Genomic DNA, 25,227 nt, shown 5'->3' with positions numbered 1-25,227 from the left:
AACAATCATTAGCCTATGATTACATGGGCAGTTATTGTTAGGGACAATCTATATGTACTTAACATAGATCCTTGCAATAAAGAGTTGTGAAAATCCTCATTTTAATACTACTTCAACAAATGGCTGGCAATATGGAAATGATTAAACTATCGTACATCCAACTGATAGAATATTATGCAGATTCTAAAATTATATTTATCAACCTATGTAATCATTTGAAAACATCCTTATATGTTAGGTGAGGGGGAAATCCTGAAATACAAAATTATACATATAGTGTGATTATAACAATGTCTTTTAAAAAATCTACATGGGGCACCTGGGTGGCTCAGTCAGTTAAGCATCTGTCTTCGGCTCAGGTCATGATCCTGGGGTCCTGGGATCGAGCCCCGCATCAGGCTCCTTGCTCAGCGGGAGCCTGCTTCTCCCCCTCCCTCTGCCTGCTGCTCCCCCTCCCTCTGCCTGCTGCTCCCCCTGCTTGAGCTCTCTCTCTCTTTCAAATAAATAAATAAAATCTTTTTAAAGAATAAAAAATTAAAAAATCTACATAGAACAGGGACACCTGCCTGGCTCAGTCAGTAGAGCGTGCAACTCTTTATCTTGGGGTCCTGAGTTCAAGCCCCACGTTGGCGGTAGAGTTTACTTTAAAAAAAAAAACTATGTAGAAGGAAAAAAATAACACTGGAAAGAAATATAGCAAAAATTACTGTAGCTTTCACTGGGTGATGGAACCATGGGTACTTTAAATATTTTTCTCTGTATTTTACATTTTTTCTTGAATAAACAGGCATTACTTCCATAGTGGGTGGGGGAGTCTCGAGGGAGGGAGAAGTCCCCTGGTACACCAGACCGCAATCACAAGGAAAACAGGACTGTGTTTAAGCCTTCTTTCTCTTTAACTTATATCTTAATGGCCTGATACCACTTACAGATTAACTGAGTGCATGACCCTATTGAAGGATGCTATAAGACTGGCCCCAGGAAAAGCAGAAAGGGGATCAACAGTGGAAACTGCCAGAGGCAGGAGAAAGAGACTAAGCAAAGAGATCAGAGAAAGTAAACATAAAAGAACAGGAAACGGAAGGGGGAAGGGAAAGACAAGAGGCTAGGTATACTTTCATACATTGGCATCCATATGAAAAAGAGGAGTTAGTTGTGGATTTTTATGACAGGCATAGCTAGCATATTTTCATGTTATTTTATTATTGTCTGTATTAAAAATTTGTGTATTTGTGCTTTGTGCCTCACTATTCCTTCCAGGGTCAGGCTGTGTATTTCTTCACCCCACACGTGCTGTCATATCTGCCTGATGTTGCCAGGGAAGATCAGCTAGACACTAGATCTGGACATTCTGGAGCCTACTCTGGGAGCAAATTGCATAACCACGTGCCTATCTATGTGAGCTATAGATTTAGCAAGCTCTATGGGACAGTCAGGAACCTTCTGGGCGATAAAGGAGATCTGGATGGGGATTCATGGTATCCCAGAGGCATTTGTGGAAAACAAGAAAGTAGATAGTTCTCTCTGGGTCTAAACCCCGTTTATGACACACAACTCAACTAACCAAACAATGCTGGCTCATAGCCAAGACTGTTTTTGTAAGATGTTTGTAGTATTCTGTTGATTTCTATGTACTACTTCTGTCATTTTTGAAGCTTTTACTGGGCTAGTGGGATGACTGATGGGGTATTTTAGCTTATTAAATGTCAAGTGAGAGTGTTGAGATTAGAAATGAATTTCTACATGGTTTGGCATGAGTATAGTCATTCCCAGAAAGGCAGACTTTCTGGCAACCTTGTTTTTTCCGTTTGATAATCCATCTTGTAACCCATCTGGGAACTAGGAACATGGAGACTTAACCTTAAAAGAAGGACAAATACAAGATCTTAGCATCATCCATTGACCTTTGGAGGGTGGACGCGATGGTCTTAAAGCTCCTGATCATGTAATTTGTAGTGTGAAGGATTGTGGCTTCCATTATCCTATGCAAGAGTCTTGCACCATCCAATACAGTCTCCACTAGCCACATGTGACCAAGTTTAAATTAAAGTTAAATAAAATTAAAACTCAGCTCCTCAGTTTCCTGGCCACATTTCAAATATTGAATAGGCTACCATATTGGACAGTGCAGAGATAGAACATTTCTATCATCCCGGGGAGTTCTACTGGACAGCACTGTGAATCAAGGCTCCCAAAATGGTGATACCTGGGGACCAAGCATCTCTGTGTTTGCAGGTAAAGTCACTTATTTTTTCTTACTTCAGGTTGTCTCTTTGTATTGATATGCTCAGAGTAACTAGGGAAGTTGAGGCAGTTTAGCAGACTTGTTAGCCCTCTTCACACACACACACACACACACACACACAGATGAGAATTCTCCTTTAGGGAATGGCTAAATAAATGGGGCACAGTCATTAAATGGAATATCATACAACTGTTAAAAGGAATGAACTCCATGTATCAATAAGGATAAATCTCAAAAACCTTTTTCATGTGAAAAAAGCCAGTTGCCAAACATAACCATTTACTGCACACAAAACAATACTACATTTTTCCTACATAAGAGCATTTTTTTTTAAGATCTGGAAGAATACCTATCAAACTCATGACAGTGGTAACTTCAGGGAGGAGTAAGAGTAAATGGAATAAGGGACCAAAGGGACTTTTAACTGTTTCTGTAATGTTCTAAATTTTTTTTGAAGATTGTAAGTAATCTCTACAGGCAACATGGGGCTCAAACTTACAACCTCAAGATCAAGAGTCCCATGCTCTACTGACAGCCAGCCAGGTGCCCCTTTAATGTTCTAAATTTTTAAAGGAAAACATTCATGTATTACTTGTATAATTACAATTATTAAGAGAGGACACAAATTTATATACAAATACAAATGTAAATATGTAAAAATACAGTCGTGAAAAAAATAAGGGAAGTACACAAAACTCTAATGATAATTGTGTTGAGATGGTGGGTTCATGGGTAGTTATTTTCTTCTATTTCTCTATTTTCACAAGTTTGTTTGTCTTGTGGCTGTAATGTTAATACAATAAAAATTTTAAGATAAAAAATGAGTCCACCCTTACGCTGCAGACAGAGTATTATCACATATCAGGTGTAGCTCTTAAGAGGCAACTGGCTCTTGTACATAATTAGAGCCAGAAATAACAGCTCAACATCATTTATGTAAAGAAATTTAATTATCCTTGGTGGCAGCCTCCAAAATTCAATTGGTCAATGTAAAACCCCATTCTGCAGCAAATTCACAGTGGTAGGCACCCTGGGACCCTTCAGTTCCTCAAACCAGAGGTTCCACTGGAATATTTATGAGGCTTCCCTTCGTATGCCCAGGCCACCTGACTGGTTATAGGCTTTGAAAATTGCTCAAATCAAAAATCCCTCCTCTGTGGTGTGCAACTCAGATCAAAAAGCTGCTTCCGGCAAAAAATCCGGCTTCACCCGCACCCTACCTCCATGAGGACGTGAGGTAAACTTCCATGCAACAACAATGCTGGCCAAGCTTCTCGACTTTCAAGCCAGAATGTAAACCCTGTCACCCAAACACCTGTTCATCTGGCTTCCAAAACATATGGATCCTGCCTCAATTGACAACAGAGCATACTAACACTTCTGGCCTTCACCAGAGAAGTGTAGTCAGCCTCTGAGGTCCTGTCAAAAGTCTGGCTGTGAGAAGAGATATTTATGGAATATATTGTAAGGGACATTTTATCCATCCACTCCTTTAGGTGGCATTTTAAGTTGTGTCCCCAGATCAAGTTAAGGCACCAGAAGGTTACATGCCTGAACCATATTAGCTCAGCCCCTGCAGAAATGCTTTAATGTTACACCCTTGGCTTTTAGCCAGGGTAGTTATGAGCAAGTAATATGAAAATCTCTTGTGTGTGTGTTATGAAACTGTTACTGAGGACATTGTCCTTTATGTTAATCCCACATGAGAGATTTCTTATGGAATTTAGTGTCAGCAGTGAACCATTATGTAGCTGTTAAAAATTATAATTCTGGAAGACTAAATATGAAAGTGTGTTTATGATATGTTCATTGTAAAAAAACAAGAACACAAAATGGCATATAGACTCTCATTGCAGCCATGTAAAAATTATTTGTGTCTGTAGAAGAGGACTAAAAGCTGCTAGGCAAAGATGAAAATTGTATGAGGGCAATGGGATTGTAAAAATGTTTTGTATTTTCAAAAATTTTTGTTTGCTGTACGGGCGCCTGGGTGGCTCAGTCGTTAAGTGTCTGCCTTCCGGTCAGGTCATGATCCCAGGGTCCTGGGATCGAGCCCCACATCAGGCTCCCTGCTCAGCGGGAAGCCTGCTTCTCCCTCTCCCACTGCCCCTGCTTGTGTTCCCTCTCTTGCTGTGTCTCTCTCTGTCAAATAAATAAATAAAATCTTTCAAAAAAAATTGTCTGCTATAGCCCTGTCTTTTCAACTGGGAGAAAAAAAAGAATTTAGTGACAGGGAAATCTCTGTCCCTCCTGAGGAGTTGCTATGTGTCTTTCCAATAATGAGAATTGTCACATTCCCCCTTTCCCCTGGCTGCCCCCAAAAGGTGGACTTCACGTTTGGTCATTGCACGTTAGCTCCTCCTTCCTTTCTATGCCTCTGATGTTCTATTTCTATAATCTTATGACATTTGTACTTTTGGCGGGGGGTAAAGTGCTCCACATCCCTTATAGAAAGCGGCAAAATGGGGCACCTGGGTGGCTCAGTGGTTGAGCATCTGCCTTCGGCTCAGGTCATGATACCGAGGTCCTGGGATCAAGCCCCGCATCGGGCTCCCTGCTTGGCGGGAGGCCTGCTTCTCCCTCTCGCATCCCCCTGCTTGAGTTCCCTCTCTCACTGTGTCTCTCTCTGTCAAATAAATAAATAAAATCTTTAAAAAAAAAAAGAAAGCAGCAAAATATAAAGCATTTTTCCCATTTTAAAAGTTATCCACAGTCATAATAAACTGGAAATATGTGAGAAAGTAAAAACAAAAAAGATAACCACTGTTAACAGTTTTTGGCATTTCTTCCTATTTTTTCTCAATGTATTTTAAACAAAATTATGAGCATATAGCATGTAAAGTATCACATCCTGCTCTTTTCATGTAACTTTAAATTATAAGCATGTAAAAGATAAATAAAATAAAATATAAGCATGTTTCCTATACTGGAAACTCTTCTGGTTGAAAACCCCGGTAAATATCATGCCAGGAGGACTTTCTTTTTTTTCCAGTAGGACTTTCAAAGGTTGAAACCACTGAGACCTGCAGGAAGGGTTAAAGACGAAGCTGGAAAGTCAGTTCAGGTGAGCCCAAAAGCTAAGAGATGAAGCTTTGTGGACCTTATTCCAACCGGGGGGGGGGTGGTTTGGGGGGGGTGGGCAGAACCGAATTGCATGGGTGTGAAGTGTAAGCTCAGGGAAGCCTAAGGCCAGAAGGGCAATCTGGGGTCTTATATCCAGATTGGAGATCACAAGAAATAGGATTTTAGAGCTGGGACAGACGTTAGCTATCATCTAATATAATATGCTCATTTACAACTGCAGAAACCAAAGCCAGAGGAGGCAAATTGACTTGTGTAGGCTCTGGAGTCAGAATGCCTGGATTTGTCTCTCTGCTCTGCTACTTAGTAACACCGGACCGTAAGTAGATGCCTTACCCACTCCAAGTCTCATTTTCCTCTCTGAAAGGGAAAAACAGCATTTAACTTACATGCTTCTTGTGTGGATCAAATCAGATAATCCACATAAAGCACCTAGCACAGTACTTAACACATAATAAAAGCTCAATAAATGTTACTTTTTGATAGTACTGTAATTATTATTATGACTGAACTAGTTAGTGACAGAGCTATGACAAGGTCTCAGATCTCCTGACTCAAGCTAGTGCTCTTTTCACTGTATTGGACTAACTTTCAGGGTCCAGAAAGACTGAGAGTTGCCTTGAACTTAGTAGGGGTAACAACTCAAATCTACTTGGGGCTAAACCTAAAGACTTTAGTCTGGGGTCCACTTTATGTAAAAGCACCCAGCCCGGTGTCTGGAAAACAGTAGGCTCTTTTTTTTTTTTTTCTTTTAAGATTTTATTTATTTGACAGAGAGAGAGAGAACGAGAGCACAAGCAGGGGGAGCTGCAGAGGAAGAGAGAGAAGCCGACTCCCCACTGAGCAGGGAGCCTGCCACACCACGGGGCTCGCTCCGGGGCTCCATCCCAGGACCCTGGGATCATAACCTGAGCCGAAGGCAGATGCTTAACCTACTGAGCCCCCCAGGTGCCCCTAAAACAGTAGGCTCCTAAGAAAGGTTTATTAACTGAGAAGATTTTTAAAAACCAACGACAGGATTGGGAGGGTGGTGCTGGCTTCTAAGAGAAGGACTAGAAATCTTTCACAGAGTCACATAAAGAAGGACTTAAGGAAGAGGGCTACCAAAACTATGTACATTCCATGCATGTCTGTGAAGACCAGAGACAAGTAGAGGTGGTGCTCTCTGAGATTCCTGGAACTTTCTCATTGTCATTTTTGTTAACCCTTTCTTCTTTCCCCGTAGTTACTGGCAAAAACTCCTATACAGACACTAGGGAGGGTTGGGTGATTTTTCAGAGCTGGGCAGGATAAGAAAAAAGTGGGGAAATAGCTATCCCGATTCAAATTAATAAAGCCGATTTGGCAGCAGGGTTGGGGGGGTGGCACCCAGGTAGAAAAGTGGGTGGTGGCAGTGAAGGAGGCAAGAGAGTCAGACCCCTCTACGGTCTTGAAGAGGAAAAAAAGAAAAACATGTTGTGAATGGGAAGCCAGTTAAGACCATGAACTCTGGGGTTGCAACTGGGGAAAAAGCCTGCCTCCCCACCCCACCCATATCTTGCCATATCTGTTCATAATTTATTACTACAGTCTGTTTTTTGGGGGCCTCCTGTTAGTCCTTTTTTCTGACCAATATCTTTTTTATTTTCCAAGGCTACCTTGCTAACTCTGTCCCTTGACTAATGTATATTCTAACACGCCCACAGTAATAAAGTGAATAACCTTGACCTCTCCGGATACGTGTTTTAAAGTAGCAGTGTTTTTACTATTCCACAGATCCTTTAACTCACCCTCCTAAATCATCTGGTCCTATGGGTTATGGTCATTTTCGTCTTTCTAGGATTTCAAGGTATACTCTCATCTCAACACTAAAGACTCAATAAGTATTTGTTGATTGATTTCAGAGTTTGTAATCTAGTTGGGGAGACAATATGCCCTCATGAAATGAAAAGCTATGTAACCGCCAGCACAAAATTAAAGAATACAAACTGAGTTCATAGAGGTTCAAGAGACGGAAAGCAGATGAGTGATCTGTCAGGTTGGGCTAGTCAGGGAAAGCTTCCAAGAGCACCTAAGATTCGAGCTTTGAATTGGAAATTTAAGGAGGTGATGGACATGAGTTGGTGGAGAGGTGGACCTTTTGAAAGAAATGCACAAGGGAGACAATGCAAGATATCATTCAAGCCAGGACAGGTGCCTGCCCCACCCTGCCATTTCTCTGCCTCAGCAGCTCTGCATGATCTGTCACCACACCTATTTCAGTTCAAAGAGAGCTCCTTGTGACCTAGTGCCCACCAGGCGCTCTCTTGTATCAGATTCACTTACCATGCACACCAGGCTGTGCTGCAGGACGAAGAGGCATATATGCAGGAAATGTTTGTAGGCATTGTGAGCAACGATGCCCCATCTCTCAAGTCTGGACCTCAGGTAGGAATACATGGTCTTCTATTTACCCTCTTCATGACAGATGGAGCACACATGCAGTCTGGAGGAGAAGGAGGCAGGAATGTGTAGCACCAAGATGGTTATGTTACCATGAGCAGACTAATATCACTTTGAAGGCCCAGTGTCCTGCCACCTCTGAAAAATGCCGAGTTGTATAGCTGTCCTTCCTGACAAGGAGGAAGGCATCACCATCACGTAGCACATATCAAGCCACACTGCTAGGCACTATACAGAGAAGTTAAATTATAGTCCCTGCCCCTAGGAGTTCGCTGTCTAACAGGAAAACCGAGGCACGGCCAGACAGAAAGTACCCACCATACGTTTACTAAAAAGTTGTCAAATGTACAAATGTAATGCCATTCAATTCCTGATCCCATTCATTCTACCAGCATTTCTCGAGTCGGACCTCAGGCTAGGGTCACAGAGATACGTAAACCTTGCCCCTGTCCCCAAGGAGTTCGGTTTAGTGGAGGAGACATACATGTAAAGAAATCATTACAGTACCATATGGTTTATGCTGTATAACACAAGCCTGCACAAAGTTCTTGGAAACGCAGAAAAGGGAGAAGTCCACCTAAGGGGAACAAGAAAGGCTGAATAGGAATGTTCCAAGATAAGAGGCTTGGGGAGGGGATGATGAGAGGGAGGACATCCCAGGAGGTGGAGGGAAAGGTAGAAAAGGGCACGACATTTCCCGGAAATAGTACAAAACTCTGACTGGTTGGAATTTAGTGTGCCTAGTGAAAGATGAAGCAGGAAAGGTGGGAAGTGGCCTGAACCTGAAGAGATGCGTGTACCTTGCTAGAGAGTCTGAACTTTATCACATAGGCAATAGGGAAAATCAAAGGACGTTTCAAGCAGGGAAATTCTCTGGTCACATGTAAGTGATATGATCCCAGTTCTCCTGCCTCCTAGCTGTGACTCTGGGAATGGCACTGAATTTCTGAGCATTCGTGTTTTCATGCATAAAATGGGGTTGATAGCAGTACCTACCGTACCCGGTTGATTTGAGGAGTAAATGAGCTAATGTATGTAAGGCAATCGGCACAGCGCCGGGCACATAATAAGTGCTCCATACGTTTTAGCCTCTATTACCAGGAGTGTTTCTTAGAAGGGTAACTTTGTTGGCAGCACGGAACATAAACCACGGTGAGGAAAAGACTGATGGCAGGAGGTCCGACTAAGATGATATTGCAACTTAATCCAGTGATAAATAAAGTCTGGACTGGGATCTGGACGGGAGAAGCTAAAGAGATGAAAAGGCGAGGGGGAAGTCTAGCTTGGAGGACTGGGCAGATCAGGACAACTGGTAACCAAAATCAAGATAAGGATAGCCAGAGTATAGGGGTGTGGGTGCAAGAGCAGATAATGCGCTCCGTTTGGGACCTGTTGAATGAGAAGCGAAGCCGCCCAAGATGGGAACCTGGAGAATATCAGTATTTCAGGGGAGGCCAGAGGAGCCAGTGGAGAAAACTGATTGGTCAGCGATCGCACTGTCACCGTGAATTGCGTACGGGGGCTTGAGGTGGGTAGAGGAGACACTATCGCCAGCATTTGTTTATGTTGCACAAGCCCTTCACCCAACTCCCGAACCTGCATACAGCCTATTTTCTAGTCCGTTCTCGGCTTCTTGCCTCTCGGTTTTCTGCTTCTTGTAAGAGACCGCATTTTCCCCTCCTGCCCGCCGTTCACGGAAAGACGGAGAAAGGTCTAGCGCCTCTCAACACGGTCACCGAGGCGTCCCGGAGTCACACGGGAGGAGGTGGGAAAGGGGGGGGGAAGGAGGAAAATGACTTTTAAAGAAAAGAAAAAGTCCGCGACGACCTCTAATAATTAAAGTTCCACCTCCCTATATCCTGCCACGCCGCTCTCCAGCCGCCCTTATCGGGCTCCTGGCCGCGAAGTAGGACGGGAAATGTAGTCCCCTAAGGCGGACCAGGGTGGCACGACTGAAGAACTCGGTTTCCCAACTGGCTCTCCAGGCGCGTGCGCAGATGGCTGCCCCGGCGAGTGGTAAACAGAGACGTCAGGCGGGGGCTGCTGCTCGGAGCAAAACAAAAAGGGAACCCGGGGGTGGGGGGTGGGGGGGGGCCGATAGGGGAATTGGTGCGGGAATAAGGGAGGCTGGGGCCGCGGGGCCGCGGGGCCTATTAAGAGTGGAGTGCAGGGAAGAGGCGGGGGGAGGGGCAGCTAGGGGAGGGGCAAGTGACGCGGGGGAGCGGGGCGTGGGGGAGGGCAGTGATCCGGGTGGAGGAAATTTGGGAGGAGTGTCCGGGGGGCAGCAACTTAAAAGGGGGAGGGAACTGCGGCTAAGGAGACGTTCGGTGATGGGAGCGCAATGTATGAGGGGATACCGTGCCTCAGGTTTAAAAGAGCAGGAAGCTGAGTGAGAGGTTGGAGAAAAAGTGTCTTCGCTAGGCGGAGGTTACAGGTGGTGTCTCGGAAAGAGCTCCGAGGCTGTCCGCTTGTAGTCGAGAAGAGGATCAGAGAACTGTGTGGAAGGGACAGCCTGGGGGCTAGCGTCCTGGGGCGAGGGGGAAGTTCGCGACTTTCTGAGGACTGGCAGGAATGTGCCTCCTGGCCCTCGGTGCTTCCCCCCTGGGGGGAGGCATCGCGAGGGACGGTGGCAGGCTCCTCTGAAAGCTGAGCGGCGGAGGTCCAACTCCACGTATGGATCCAAGGAATGAGAATTCAGCCACAGAGGCTGCCGCGATCATAGACCTCGATCCCGACTTCGAACCCCAGAGCCGTCCCCGCTCCTGCACCTGGCCCCTTCCCCGACCAGAGCTCGCTACTGAGCCGTCTGAGCCGCCCGAGCCGCCCGAGGTGGAGCCAGGTCTGGGAGAGAAGGTACACACGGAGGGGCACTCAGAGCCGACCCTGTTGCCCTCCCAGCTCCCAGAGCCGGCAGGGGGCCCCCAGCCCGGGATCCTGGGGGCTGTAACAGGTCCTCGGAAGGGAGGCTCCCGCCGGAATGCCTGGGGAAATCAGTCATATGCAGAACTCATCAGCCAGGCCATTGAAAGCGCCCCCGAGAAGCGACTGACACTCGCCCAGATCTATGAGTGGATGGTCCGCACTGTGCCCTACTTCAAGGACAAGGGTGACAGCAACAGCTCAGCAGGATGGAAGGTAACTATGACCCCCTTACCTCTGTCCCAATACCATCTGCCCCTTGGGCCCCCTAGCCTCCTTACTGCCGTTCTGGGGCCACCTTTTATGCCCCTACCCCAGAGATCCACCTTCAAATCATCAATTACACAAACATTTACTTAGGACATAGTATATGCCACTGCTCAGTGCTTGATGCTGGAGGATCACAGATGAATAAGACACTGTCCTTGCCTTGGAGAAAATTGAATTCTCTGCTCACTGCTCAACACTCCCAGCACTTTGGCTTGAGCTGCCCCAGACACTTATTTCCACAGAGAGGTCTTTATCCTATGTACAGCAGGAACTGTGTGGATTCCCCACATGAACCTAGCCTTCCTTCCTCCCCCACCTCCCACCCCAACACCTTTTCTCCCATTCCTGTGGGATTACTTGGATTCCCCACTTGCCTCTCAATACCTCAGGGTAGAGGTACTGTGCTAGAACGGCTCTACCCAAGAAGAGGGGGTAGAGTGGCAGAGGTGAGAAAAGGTGATATTCCTGGGGTAAAGTAGCTGCTCTTATGGACCAGGAGGAAAAAAAGGGCCATGAGCTGCTACCTGCCTCAGTTTACCCTGTAGTGCTAGGAAACTCTCCCTAGCAAGGGGCTATCTAAGTCTGGGGTGGCAGGGGCCAGGGGAGAGTTTTCATTTACTGTTGAGGAATAATAGTTACGAAAAAAAGAGCTAGGGATCTGACTTTGGAGCACAAGGTTGGGAGTTCCCTTTGCCTTCCATGAAGAAACTGGGAAGAAAGATCTTGCTAGATGCTCTGAAAACTTGTCCTGAGGAATATGGAACTCTAATCACAAAATGGGGAGCTTCAGCCCCTTGGCATCTTGCACCCCCGTGGGTGGTGAGATCAGCGTACAAGGAAGTAGAGAGGGTTGAATGAGCAGAGGGTCCTCCCCTAGGTCTAGGAGATCGAGTGATCAGATCTGCAGTATCCCCAGGAGCTGGGCCGGACCGAAAACAGGACAGCTGACTGAGACCCTTGGCACTATTTCTGGGTAGACTGCCACGCCACAGTCTCAGCTCATAAAGAGCTCCCCTCCTTGGACCCAGCCTACACAGCTGTTTTTTTCTTTTGCCTTAGGTTCATTTTCCAGGGTAGAAGAAATAATCGTGAGTTGTTAGTTATGCAGTGGGAGTGTAGTCCCTCCTTATAATTTACACTTATTTGCGGAGTTTTTGTCTACAAAGTAGTTTTTAAGTTTTGTTTTGTTTTGTTTTATTAATCGTCACAGCAATTGTGAGACTTCACATTTTACGTGTTGGGAAATTAAGGTACAGAAAGGACAGGAAACTCTCCTGGTATCTGTAGAGCAAGGACCTGAACTCAGGTCTACCTAGAAATCATATCCTCTTTCTGCTAGTCCATGCTGCCAAATTCTCTTCACTTGAATGATGGCGAAGCCAAATCAAGCTGAGCTTAGGGCCTCCCAGCCTCTCATCCCCCATCCCCACCCCCGCCCCACTCCAAGGGGTAAGCCTTGGGGGGCCCTGAACTGGCTCCTCTGGTGGTGGGCCAGAAGTACTCCCACCCCACCAGGGGGTGGCACTCACTAAGAACAAGAAAGCTTTGTTTTAGGTGGCTTGGGGGGACAATTAGGAGTCACCCCCCCCCCCGGCTTCCAACAGGTAGGCATTATAGGCTTCTAGGGAGCTGACCTCTCCAGGTAGGACGTTGTACTATGTACTAGTTCTGAGGTCTAAAGAAGAGGGGTTAACCAAATGGGCCCCTTGGGGTATTGAGTGTAGAGAGAGGAATGGAGCTTCTCAGTAGAGCCAGAGCTGACGGATGAACGGGGGTGGGGGGGTGGGGGGGTGGGAATCTCAGTGCCAGAAGTCACGGGGGCGCTCAGTTACTGAGGTTGGACAGTTACTGTCTAGATGGACAAGTTTCCATTCCCTTCAAGGAACGAGGAGTACCAATGCAGCCAGGGTAGTAGCCGTTACTGAAGGGTCCCAGGGAGACAAGGAATTCTCTGGCTAAAGAACTCTGGAACAAGAAGCTACTTGAGCATCTTTCCCCAGGCAGAGGGTCTCCTTATCTGGAGCACCAGTCAGAGCCTCAGCCAAGTAGTTCCGAGCCCTCCTGGGCTCCTCCCAAGTTTCTAAACACCAAAGAGCTCCTTGTGGGAGGTCAAATGCCCCTAAGGTTGGAGATCTTAGGCACAAATTCCTGAGGGGAAGTAGGGGAAAGGAGGTAGGACAGGGAAGGGATGTGGGGGGGGGACGACACAAAAGGATGGTGTAACTAGCCTGGGGCAACCAGTAGAAAGAAGCTGCTCTGGGGGCTCAAGAAGCTGCCAATCTCAGCTCCTTGGGCCCCTGGGAAAAAACTTATCTCTAGCGGAATATCAGCAATGAGGGAGGAAGGGAGAACAGAGGGAGGGAAGGAGGAAGGGAGGGAGGACACGGAGTTTCCAATACCCAAGGCGCTTCAAAGCTGATAGAGCCTCAAGGGCAGGCTCACTATTGTCACCCCAGGGCCACTCACCAATAAGGCGACAAAGTACTGATTATGTCCTGGGAGCTTGGCACTCCGAGGGGGCGCCGTTGAGGGCTGCCTGACTGGACAACATGATCTGTGCCATGGGCGCTTATACTCGATGAGACCAATTACGTGAAATTGTAAATAATACAATATAGATTGGGTCAGATTGTGTGGAACAGATTAAAAATACCATATGAGAGATTTGGCCGCAGAAGTCAGGCAACCACTTAATAGAAGGGAGGGAACTTACGCTTGGTCTTGAGGAACTAGCAGAATTTACAGAAGGGAGACCCTTCCTAGGACGAGGAGGGAGGGAGAAAGGAACGTGCCTTGTGTATCTGAGGCACAGCGAGGCACCTGGCCTGAATGTAGTTGAGCGTGTCTGCCCAAGGACTGGGAGGAATCAGGAAAAAAAAAAAGAGAGAGATCTTCAAATCCTCCGGAGAGCTGGGGCTCAAATGCCCCATGCGGAGTAGAGCGCTCTCTCTGCTGAGGTTCCAGCCCCTCAGCCTAGTCAGAGAACTGGCTCAAGACAGGGTGGGCCAGTCTTGGGCTGGCGTCATACCACTGTCCCGTAAACTCCACCCAAGCCTACACTCAAGGAAAGAGGCTGGAGCCATGGAATTCTTTCCCACCTAATCCTAGTTCTTGTGGAATCAGGAGTGTGTCTCCCCAGTAAATGCCCACCAGCCCCAGACAGCCCCCCAGAGACCTGGGAGGAGTGCAGTGCTGTGAGCTTTTCCAGAACGGGCCCAGTGCCCTCGGCAGTAGGTTGTTACTCGGCTTGTGTCCTGGGCCCTTGTGCAGAGACGTCTGGAGCAGCAGAGGCTGAGCATCTCGTCTTTGGGTGGGAACTGTGTATGGTCTTTCCCCCCACACCCCGCTCCAATCCCCACCCCTACCTTTGCCTGTTACCCCCCCCCGGGGGGGTTGATAGCTCTGGGTTTCTAGGAATGCCCCTGCTCTGTCCCAGCGTCCTTCGAGGTGGGGCTGCTGGCCACTGGCCTCCCCTGCACGGAGCTCATGCCCCTTTCCCACTGCCTCTGCCCCCTCCAGAACTCCATCCGCCACAACCTGTCCCTGCACAGCAAGTTCATCAAGGTTCACAACGAAGCTACTGGCAAGAGCTCTTGGTGGATGCTGAATCCTGAAGGAGGCAAGAGTGGCAAGGCTCCCCGCCGCCGGGCAGCCTCCATGGATAGCAGCAGCAAGCTGCTTCGGGGCCGCAGCAAGGCCCCCAAGAAGAAACCTGCCGTGCTGCCGGCTCCACCCGAAGGCGCCACTCCAACGAGCCCGGTGGGCCACTTTCCCAAGTGGCCAGGCAGCCCTTGCTCGCGAAACCGCGAAGAGGCCGATGTGTGGACCACGTTCCGTCCACGAAGCAGTTCTAACGCCAGCACCATCAGCACTCGGCACTCCCCCATGAGGCCAGAGTCTGAGGTGCTGGCCGAGGAAGAGATGCCAGCCTCAGTCAGCAGCTATGCAGGGGGTGTCCCTCCCACCCTAAACGAAGATCTCGAGCTGTTAGATGGGCTCAATCTCACCTCGTCCCATTCCCTGCTCTCTCGGAGTAGTCTCTCTGGCTTCTCTTTGCAGCATCCTGGGGTCCCGGGTCCCTTACACACCTACAGCACCTCCCTCTTCAGCTCAGCAGAGGGGTCCCTGGCAGCAGGAGAAGGGTGCTTTGCTAGCCCCCAGTCTCTGGAGGCCCTGCTCACCTCTGATACGCCACCACCCCCTGCCGATGTGCTCATGACCCAGGTAGACCCCATTCTGTCCCAGGCTCCAACACTTCTGTTGCTGGGGGGGCTACCTTCCTCCAGCAAGCTAGCCACAGGAGTCGGCCTCTGTCCCAAGCCGCTAGAGGCCCCGGGCCCCAGCAGTCTGGTCCCCACCCTTTCTATGATAGCACCACCTCCAGTCATGGCAGGGGCTCCCATCCCCAAGCCCCTGGGGGCTCCTGTGCTCACACCTGGTACTGAAGCTGCAAGCCAAGACCGAATGCCTCAGGATCTGGATCTTGACATGTATATGGAGAACCTGGAGTGTGACGTGGATAACATCATCAGCGACCTCATGGATGGGGGCGAGGGACTGGACTTCAACTTCGAGCCAGGTAGGACACCTCTTCATCCACAGTAGCATCTCACAACTTACAGCCACTCCTAGGTGCCCAGCTGGTGCCATGATCTGAGCAAGAGGGAGCTTTAGAACTGGAGGCCAGGGAGGAGGGCGGTGGCTGGAGCCCCTGGGGAATGGGAGGGAGGGCGTCGTATTAGAGGGGCGTAGCTCCCCGATGGGACCTCCAGGCCCCTCAGCAGTGCCCGCCCCTAGCAGCAGCACAGGCAAGGTAGGGGGAAGGGCTGTCTCTGTTTTTTGTGGGGGGTTTTTTGGGGCGGGTGGACCTTAATGGTGGAAAGTTGTCATGCCCCAGATGAGCCTCTTACTTTGTCTTCCATTTCTTCTTCCCACAGATCCCTGAGCCATGGCTGGAAGCTTTGTCCCCTGCTTCAGCGGTGGAGCCAGGCGTGCCCATATCCACTCTTTACCCTTGACCCCTCCCTGGGAATTCAGGACCCTGCTTTAGAGCTAGGGTGGGGTCTGCTCACACGGGGGCTTTGAGGAAATTCTAAAGATAAAGCTGCCCCATATGGGAACTGTGGAGGGAGGGAGGGAAAGGGGTGGGGGGAAAGGGAAAGGGTTTCTTCTCACTGTGCCAATTAGGGGGTGAGGCCCCCTCTTGGGAGCCATCCTTGGCTCTCTCCATTCCCGCCCCCTGGGTTTCAGAGCAGGGGTGGGCAATGCTGTTGGAAATGTGAAGTCACCAGTGGCCTTACCCCTGCCTTTGGGAGCAGGATCTTTTGTAGTCTTACCTGAGCTGGTCCGGGCTAGCTTGAGCCTGGGATTTTTATGCAGTGGCCCCCTAGGCCAGTGGGGTGGGGTGGGTAGGGTGGGGTAGTAGGGACCTGGAAGGGCCAAGGTCTGAGCACTGGAGGGGCTCACCAGGCCAAATCACCCTTGGAAGGCTGCAGATAACAGAAAGGCTTTTTATAAACTTTTAAAGAGATATAAACACAAATATAGAGATTTTTAACAGTGGCAAGGTGCTAGTGATGGGGAGAATGCTTTTTTTTTTCTTTCTGAAGGCTTTGTCATAGTGACATGATGCAAACACTACAGACATTACCTGGGGAAACATGGGGGGGGGGGGAGAGAGAGCGAGCTCCAGGCCGCCAGAGAGCAGGGGGCAGGGGAGCAGCAGTGGAGAGTTGTACTGAGCAAGGGGGAAAGCTCTGCCGTGGAGATGTCTGGAACAAGGTCTGCGCCGACCTAGCTTAGAGTTTCCCTACGGAAAAAGCTAAGCCAGGCCCCCTGGTTCACCTTGTGTCTGGGAGTGTGTGGTGTTGGGGGTGCAGCCACACTCTCGCATGACCCACTGCGGGTTAGCGCTATGGTGGGAGAGTGCACTGAAGGCCTGGAATTAGCTTGTGGCCTGCAAAGGGGTGGGAGGGGGTGGGGGAGAAGAGGAGGGAAGGATTTAGGGTGGTAAAGTTAGGCACAGAGACCTCCCTGTTCCAGGCCCCTGACAGCTGTCCCTGCCCTTCTTCCCCTTGCCTGACTACAGGGGTTATGTGGAAGTGTGTGTGGTGGCAAGCAGGGGGGGAGGGGTGGAACAGGGCAGGGGGAGCTGGGGAGCTTGGCCGAGGGTCTGGGAAACAAGCGGGGATGGAGGGGAATGTGGATCAGGTTTACTAGCACCTGCCAGGGTGGCCATCTGGGGCTCCTTCCCCACCCCAGCCCCCAGAGCAGCCCCTCCCCCAGTCCCCTTTGCATTGTCCCCTCCCCCGCCCCTGCTGTGGGTTCCCATCATTTCCTGTGTCAGCGCCTGGCCTACCCAGATTGTATCATGTGCTAGATTGGAGTGGGGAAGTGTGTCAAATCAATAAATGAATAAATTCAATAAATGCCTATAACCAGCTCCGGTTTCTGCCGCCTTGCTGCTCCCCTCAGATAAGGGGTGGGGGAGGCAGAGGACTGGCGGGAGGGACTACTCCGAGGCGGAGGAGAGGTGGGGGGCTGGGGGAATTTCAGCAGAGGGAGTTGGTGGATCATCGTGGTGGGGGGGGAGGGAAGATGCCCATCCTTCACGGAACCTCAGCAGTAGTGGGCGGGCTGTGATAGGCCTCTCAAGGGGAGGTAGTCTGGTTGGAGAGGACCCCACCCCCTACTCTGTCCCTCAAAGGCTCATTGTACCAGACTTCACAGTCTTGCCTCACTCCCACCCATGCGCTCACCCCAGCCCTCTCCTGCCACTCCTACCCACCCTCAGAGCCTCCATGGTGCCCAGGGCACACTTAGGCCTTGGTGCAGATATTGGGAGAAGGAGTCTTTCTTGAAGAAGGGACCTCACGTTGAATTCCAGTAATTTCATACCTCGTATTATTGCTCTCACCTGGGCACTTTATTTAGTTAGCAATGTTTATCTCTTCTACTGAGAAAGTCCGCTCTGGTCCTAAAGATCGGACCCCTGCGAGTGGACCCCTCTTCATCTGATCGTCCCATTGATTTGGACTGGAAAAGGAAAGGATCCATAAGTAGATAAAGAGGCCCCTGCAGGGAAGCTTTCTACAAACTAGGGCCCGTGGCAGGCCAAGAGAGGTTGGAGGCAGGTCTTGGGCATGGATATTGGATTTGGAAAGGAAATTCATCCCGGGGGTGGGGGACAGGGGGCAGGAGCCTCGGGTTGGGTGGTAGGAAAGGGGGGTGCAGGAACAGACTACATTTGGGGAGTCTTACTGGGAGGTTCACAGAGGATTCAATTGGAATGACTTTCTTGGCTTCTGGGCTTCTAAGCAATCTCACTCGGCTCCTCTCCAGAAGATCACATTGTGTGCACAAGGTGTCTGAGAACTAGGAAAAGGCACCCCTACCCCGACCTCTGAGGATCAGAGACCTTTACCTACCCACCCCATCCGTCCCATCATTCCAGCAATCACTTGGAATAACTGGGCCCAAAGCTAGGCTGAGGAGTGATCTGAAGGTGCCTAAGTTTTGCTCTTTTCGGTGGGAATTGGGACACCGAGACTCCAAGAGAAAAGGATAAAGGGAAAGATGGGAACGATGGGGTGGTGATAGGGAGATTATATCAAGACAGTGCCCGAGAAATGGGGGTGAGGAGTAGGGGTGAGTGACACACGCCACTCCAGCCGGTTGGAGTGAAACACCCATCCTAAAGTGGACCTAGGCCGTAGTCCCCTTTTCCTAGGATCCTGCCTCATTCCACAATTCTCACTCCATATAGAGAATGTACTCTATCACCTGGCTATGTACAGTCCTCTCCATGTTCCTCCTTCCTCCATCGCGCTCCTTACCAATTAGCTCGGGTTCTGGATTCTTCAGGAGAGGCACAAAAGCTCTGTGGGCATTCTCCAGTCAGGTTCCTGTGAACACAGCAGTGTGCTATCTCCAGCCCCTGTCACCCCGTCTCCCCCCTTCCAAAGCCCAAGATTTCAGGAACCTAACCCCCGATGCTACTGTGAGCTGATATTCCTGATTTCATCCCCCTCAGGTCCAACCCTAGGATCAGGTGGGGGGAGCATAATATGCATAAACCTACCCTATTGTTGTAGAGGCGGTGCCCTTTCTTAGGCTGACTGGAGATGGTCAGTTTGGACCTGGTTGAGGGTCAAGGTTCACAATCCATTTTGAGGGCCCTGCCCTATCTTTCAGGAATGCTCCCAAGCCTCTACCTGGTGCTCCAGGCTCCACCTTACAAATATAGTAGGTGTTTCGAGCAGTAAGGAATTTGCTGGCATAGTCTCCAGGGGTCTTCGTCAGGAAAAGCAACTTCGTTGTCCCCGTTTCGTCACACACATCGATGGTGTCTGGAGGGAGGCCAGGGGTTATTGGGGCAGCTAAGGAAGGAGAGTGGGAGCAAAAGGGGCAGTGATCCTATCCTGAAGGGATTGGAGGAAGCTGTTGGATTCAAAGAGCTCTCTTCTTGCCTGTCAGAGGGCTTGGAGTCTCGAAATGACCCCGCGGACTTCCAACCCTTGGCCTTTACTCCCCTCCGCCTAACTCCTCACCTGTTTTAGGCAACCCTACTTTATTGCGGGTGTAATGCGGCAACAGAAGGACAGAGCAATTGGTATTGACCAGAAACTGGTGATTATCTGAGAAGACATGGGATGGGGCATGTGGCCCTTCTGTAGGTATACCATCCCTGTGACCACCTCCCCCCCACTGCCCTCAAACCTCCCCAGCCCTACATACAGACTCCAGTTCTGTGATGCCCCTCACCTCCATGTTTGATGAAAATGAACATGCTCTCAAGATCTTCTCACTCTTCAGATGAAGGCCTGATGAGTCATTCGGAAGGAGAATGTTCTAGAGGTCCGGGGCGGGGGGGGGGGGGTGAGCAGAAGTGGGCTCATAGGATTGGGGGTCTGGAGAGGTCAGCGGATCTCATAGGCTGAAGAGGCCCAGACAGGGCAGATGGGAGAGAGCTACCAGCAGTGGATAGCCAACATCCCTAGGGGTGGGGCCTGAAGCTGAGGTTGAGGGATTATGAGGTCAGAAGTGGTATATGCAGCAGAAGGTGGAGTATGGATAAGGAGAGAAGAACCCGGGTGGGAGTCTGTGAAAGATTTGCTGGGGATGGGGGCAACACGGTAAATCTAATTCTAAAATGCATCCTGTGGGGCGCCTGCGTGGCTCAGTGGGTTAAGCCTCTGGCTCTTGGTTTTGGCTCAGGTCGTGATCTCAGGGTCCTGGGATTGATCCCTGCACGTCGGGCTCCTCCACGTTAAGTGCAGAGTCTGCTTGTCCTCTCCCTCTGCTCCTCCCCGCCCAATAAATAAATAAAATCTTGTAAAAAATAAAATAAGGGGCACAGGGGTGGCTCAGTCAGTTGGGGGTCTGCCTTCGGCTGGGTCCTAATTCCGGGGGCCTGGGATCAAGCCCTGCGTCGGGCTCCCTGCTCAGCAGGGACCCTGCTTCTCCCTCTCCCTCTGCCATTCCCCCTGCTTGTGCTCTCTATCTCTCTGTCAAATAAATAAATAAAATCTTTAAAAAAAATAAAATAAAATGCATGCTGGTAGGAGTGCAGGGCACCTAGAGAAAAGCCAAGTTTCTCGAACGCTGCTCTTCTCTAGTTAATTTGTGGTACTACTCCTTGCACATCATGAGTCTACTACTCCTTTTTCCTCCTGTCAGCACCATGATTCGCACCCTCCTTGCACCCCACATTTCCCTTGCTCCCCGCCCCAACAACAGACATTCTTGATGATCATCAACAGAAGCTTTATTTCTCATTGCTTGGAGCATAATTGAAGGATAGATGGAAGGAGGGAGGGAAGGACGGAGGGACTGCGGGAGAAGGAATCCTGCAAGGAGGAAGAGGGGCTGGATCTGGGAAGATGAGCCGCGTGCTCAGGGCAAAGGGGCAATTGGACGATAGCAGATATTGAATGGGGGGGCGTGGAGGGGGAGGGAAGTTACAGGGGGCATAAAATTCAGAATCAGCCACAGGGGGGCGAGGTGAGCATGGGACCCAGGCTGGGTAGAGGGGAAGTTAGTTCAACTTAGGAATACAGGGCTCTGGGATTCTGTCAGGGTATCAGGGCTCCAGTTTCAGGTTTCAGGGTGTAGCATGGGGGAGCCCAGTAGGGGCTATGCTGGCTGCAGGGGGAGCCCCCAGGCCCCTCCCCTGGAGCCCCTCCTTTTGGGGGAATCTCACTGACGTGGCAGAGCCATTCACTGTAGTCTGGCTGCAAACTCTCGGCCAGGCCCTTAGACACTCCGCTCCAGGCCTAAAGACAGATATCTCCAGGTCAGGGGTCAATTAGGCGCAGGGAGTAAAAGACCCGGGCTCTGTACCAAGGGAGCTCTTACAAGGTCTGCAGCGCCTGTGATTACAGAAGGGACACACAGACTCCCGGGGCCCCCCATACCGCTGTTGCCATCTGCCCCACCTGATCTATATAATCAGTTCTTCGGTGTGTTACTCTCCATCTAGCCCAACCTCCCACTGGCCAGCCACATCCTGACAGTTAGTGCAGGCCCCCTCCCCTTCCCCTCTGGCCCCCACACTCTGGCTGACTTTCGGGCAGAGGCAGTCAGTGGTCGACAAACTGCAGTCTGCCTGTGACAATGTTCTCACCGAAAAGTTCCCGTGGTATTCGGTGACCAGATCCTCGAGGTTCTTGAGGGTAGGAATGCGGGGCAACATCCTGAACGGAGGAGAAAGAGGGAGCAGGAGCATGTTGGTTACACTCGTCTAGTACCCTTCTCCCAGTTCTCCCAGACGGAATGAAGGGATTCTGCTGTCTGTGTGCCTGCAGCTTCCTTCCGTCACCATGCCCCCCTTGAGTGATCCCTCATTCCTTACTGTCCCGCTCTCTACTCCTGGAGACCCTGTGATAATCCTCCTCTACTATTTCTTCCCAGCCACCCCACTTCATTTTCCCAGGATATCTGAAATCTCACCGTTCCAGCCAGCAGTACACACAGATAAGGGTAATAATCAATCCCATGGAGCCAAGGGGGATAAGCACAGCTTCCCAAGCAAACAACAAAGGATTCTCTACAAAAAAAAAGAAGAAGAAGAAGAAAGAGAAAGTGACCTAACATCTATAGTGCCCCAACTTTGGTGCCAGGCACCGTGCTAGACACTTCCCATACCCTTAATCCTCACAACTCCTGAGAGTGGCGGGGGGTGGGGGGGACAATCATTATCTCCATCTTACAGATGAGGAAACAGAATCAAAGAGGTTAGCGATGTGCCCGAGGTCAAAGAGGTGGGGAGTAAGCAGCAGAGCCAGTTTTAAAACCCTACATCGGTCTGGTTCCAAAGCTATCTTTGCCATGCAGGCTTTCCGGAAATGCTGTAGGGGAATCTTAAACATTCTATCTCCCCTCTGCCTCCTTCTCGACCACCCCCCCCGCCCACTCTAACAACATACTGACCTAACCCAACACAGAAAAACCCTGCAACCTGGGGGTTGAGGTTGAACAGTGAGGGGAGATGGGCCACCAAGTCTGGGGGACTTAGGGGTCGAGAGGTAGAGCAAAAGAGAGCAATGCTTGAAAGGGTTGGGGTGCCGGGCTCATGGGTCACGGTGAGGTCTTAGGCCCATTTTACCCTTGGAAGTATTGCTGCCCCAGTAGATAGGGCGGCTCCATTCACTCCAAAGCTGAGCGCTTCCACAGAGTGGGTTATAGCGGCTCCGGACACGGAACGTGTAGAATTTCTGCCCATCCACGCTCGGCAGAGAGAAGCTATTTCGGTGGTCCACTGATTGTTCCTTGGGGAGAAAGAGAGTGAGGGAGAGATGGGTGTCTAAAGAAGAAGGGAGAATTAAAACCGCGGCCCCTCCCCCCCATCATCCAGTCCTTCCCAGCTCTTCCCTCCTCTCTTGACCACTCAAGCCACCCTGCTCCCTTCACCAACTAGAATCTAATGCCTCCTCACCAGATCCCCTGGAAGGCTCCCTTTTGTTTACTTGGCTATCAGGTATTGGGAAGAGTACGGGTAGGGAAACGTTAATGGGAAGTCCACTGGTCATTATAGGCAAAGGAGCTGGATGAGGGGAGAGACAGAGCAGAGGAACCAGGAAGCAGAGAACAGGAGCTTGAGATCAGGCCCTCCTACTTGGCCGATTGAATCCTCTATCCCCATTTGCTTGGCCTTAGAGCTGCTACATTCATGACCCCGGTCACTCACAGTCCAGCTGCGGTCCCAGTCACTCCGGTACTGCACAAGGTGCTCCAAACAGTGGTCCAAGTGTCTGTTGCTCCAGCTCAGTTCTAGCTGCGATTCGCTCAGGTTTCGAAGGGTCAGGTTCTCCGGAGCCCAGGGGATCACTGGAGATATGTGTGTTTGTGTGTGTGTGTGTGTGTGTGTGTGTGTGTGTGTGTGTGTGGTCATTGCCCTGGCCTAGATGAATTAGGATCCTGAAGGTAGTGCCCCTAATCCCTCTGCCCCTCCCGATCCCGATCCCTCACCTCGTCCTTCCTGCCTAAGTACCCTCAAGGTGAAAGAACACCACTCCCTATACTCCAGTGCCCCACAATATATTCCAGGACTCTTGGCGCCCTTTCCAAATTACCCAGATTCTGCAGTTTTAGCATCTGTATGGACCGCCTCCTGGGCTCCCCCGGGTCCTGGAGCTGGACAACAAATGTTTCGTAGAGATGGATCTCCTCCTTTTGCAGCCAACAGCCCGCAGTGGTCTCTCTGGAGAATAGATAGTGGCCACACTCCTGGACTTTATCATCATTGGAGTTCTTGTACCTGGAGAAGGGTTGGGAGGAAGAGGAACGGAGGCATAAACTTGGGTACTACGGATACCACAGCCCAGCCCCATCTCCTCTGAACTGACTTACCCCATGAGAAAATGGTGGGGAGGCTCGGATGCTGGCTTACCCTCTTTCTTGGTCCAGCCCACCCCCCTCTTACTCCCTTGTGCTGTCCCCTCTTCCTTTTTCATACCAGTAGTGCAGAGTCAGGTTGGTGGGCTGGGGCTCAGAGCTGCTGTTCCAAGTGCAATTCATGTACTCAACATTGAACACAAAGCACTGGACCTCTGGGAGGGGCAGGGTGGGAACGCTGATGGTCCCAGGGGGTGTAGCGGTCAGGGAGAAATCTAGGTTGGAGAGAAGACGAGGGGGGGGGAGGGGAAGACCAGAAATGATGGTCAGAAGAAGCAGCGGCAGGGGGCAGAGAACCCTTCCCCTTTTCCTTCTCCACAGTACTCTTCAGTTCTGCCCGCATCCTTCCAATGCCCCGTGGCAGGTTCGAGATTTCTGTACGGCCCCTTCCCACAGGCTCCCCTCTCACCAACCCCCTTCAGTCCCACGTTTCCCACCAGCTGCGACGTCTTCATTCCCATTGGGCATGGGGACCGTCAAGTCCAGCCCCACCCCCAGCAGAGGCAGCTGCAGGAATAAGAGGGATCTGAGTGGCAAGGGTGGCCTCAACATGGCGCTTGCTCTTCGTTCCCTGGGTGTAGACTGTCAGGAACCTGGGCCCCTCACCCATTACCCCTCCCCACCCACGCATTTCCTTCTGTCATAGCTTCCGGTGGAAAGAACCTTAGAAGCCAGGGCTTTACAGAGGGTGTGGCAAAAGTGTGCTATGACACAGGCTAAATCCTCCGGGAGATTAAGTGTTAATCTAATCTGTAGGTGTAATACCACCACTGTAAAGTGCTGTTAAGTGGAGACCGAGGCTGGGCACACGATACTGTCACAGACTCAAGAATCTTCAGGCCACCCGGATCCTGGGAAGGATCTGTTCGCCGCCACCACCACCAAAACTCCCAACCACCCACCTTCTCATCTAAGTCATTTTATCCTGTGGAGTGGAGGGTCTGGAACTCCCTCCCCATCCTGTGCTATGCTTCTTCCTGGGCTCAGTCACCCTGAAACCTCTGTCAAAGCCCTACTCTCTTGGGTGGAAAGTACAATCTTGACGCCTGTGGGCACACGTATAGCCATCTTCCTTCCGACCTAATCCAAACCAGAATATCCATCCACCCTTAGCTGCTGCCTGAGCTGGGTCCCTGTTGAGACAGGTTAGGAGGTCTGACTTAGAAGTAGATTCTGGAAAAGGAGGAACAACAATACTGGCTTCAAACTCCTCGTCTTCCCGTAAATCTGCTTCTCTTCCTGTGTTCCCTATCTCAGTTAATGTATCACCACCCTCTCAGTCACCCAGACTTGAAACCTCAAAGTCATCATCAATTCCTCCCTCTCTCTCATTCCTGAGAATCCAATCAGCTCTACGTCTGTGGTGTTTTCTCTCAGCAGTGTCCTCCTTTCCACGA

The 25,227-nt window shown here is 50.3% G+C and overlaps 3 protein-coding genes across 4 annotated transcripts; 1 reads left to right on the top strand and 2 right to left on the bottom strand.

Annotated features, from left to right (window-relative positions):
• Positions 1-9,999: 9,999 nt before the first annotated feature.
• FOXO4 (forkhead box O4) lies at positions 10,000-16,606 on the top strand. The gene is made up of 3 exons (XM_028092111.2): positions 10,000-10,882; positions 14,456-15,515; positions 15,874-16,606. The coding sequence occupies exons 1-3, from the start codon at positions 10,421-10,423 to the stop codon at positions 15,879-15,881; spliced, it is 1,530 nt and encodes a 509-aa protein (XP_027947912.1). The 5' UTR covers positions 10,000-10,420; the 3' UTR covers positions 15,882-16,606.
• A 1,128-nt stretch (positions 16,607-17,734) lies between these two features.
• On the bottom strand, positions 17,735-19,705 carry CUNHXorf65 (chromosome unknown CXorf65 homolog). The gene is given in 6 exon segments (XM_088028561.1): positions 17,735-17,971; positions 18,197-18,303; positions 18,772-18,840; positions 19,150-19,284; positions 19,486-19,642; positions 19,700-19,705. Coding segments are annotated over 6 exon segments (576 nt in total). The 3' UTR covers positions 17,735-17,869.
• Positions 19,706-20,677: 972 nt separating this feature from the next.
• IL2RG (interleukin 2 receptor subunit gamma) lies at positions 20,678-24,426 on the bottom strand. 2 transcript variants are annotated; one of them, XM_028096571.2, is made up of 8 exons: positions 24,244-24,426; positions 23,892-24,045; positions 23,509-23,693; positions 23,124-23,263; positions 22,542-22,704; positions 21,887-21,983; positions 21,561-21,630; positions 20,678-21,210 (listed from the first exon to the last, which is right to left on the bottom strand). In XM_028096571.2, the coding sequence occupies exons 1-8, from the start codon at positions 24,380-24,382 to the stop codon at positions 21,010-21,012; spliced, it is 1,149 nt and encodes a 382-aa protein (XP_027952372.2). In that variant the 5' UTR covers positions 24,383-24,426; the 3' UTR covers positions 20,678-21,009. The 2 variants fall into 2 exon arrangements, with proteins under 2 accessions (XP_027952372.2, XP_027952373.2); XM_028096572.2 differs by having other exon boundaries at positions 24,268-24,423.
• Between the last annotated feature and the right edge of the window lie 801 nt (positions 24,427-25,227).

Source organism: Eumetopias jubatus, unplaced genomic scaffold, assembly GCF_037043125.1.
Source record: "Eumetopias jubatus isolate StellerSeaLion01/CBP00866 unplaced genomic scaffold, mEumJub1_p1.0 scaffold_11, whole genome shotgun sequence".
Lineage (NCBI taxonomy): Eukaryota > Metazoa > Chordata > Mammalia > Carnivora > Otariidae > Eumetopias > Eumetopias jubatus.
The sequence above is the reverse complement of the archived record's forward strand: the minus strand, read 5'-3'. Positions and strand labels throughout refer to the sequence as shown.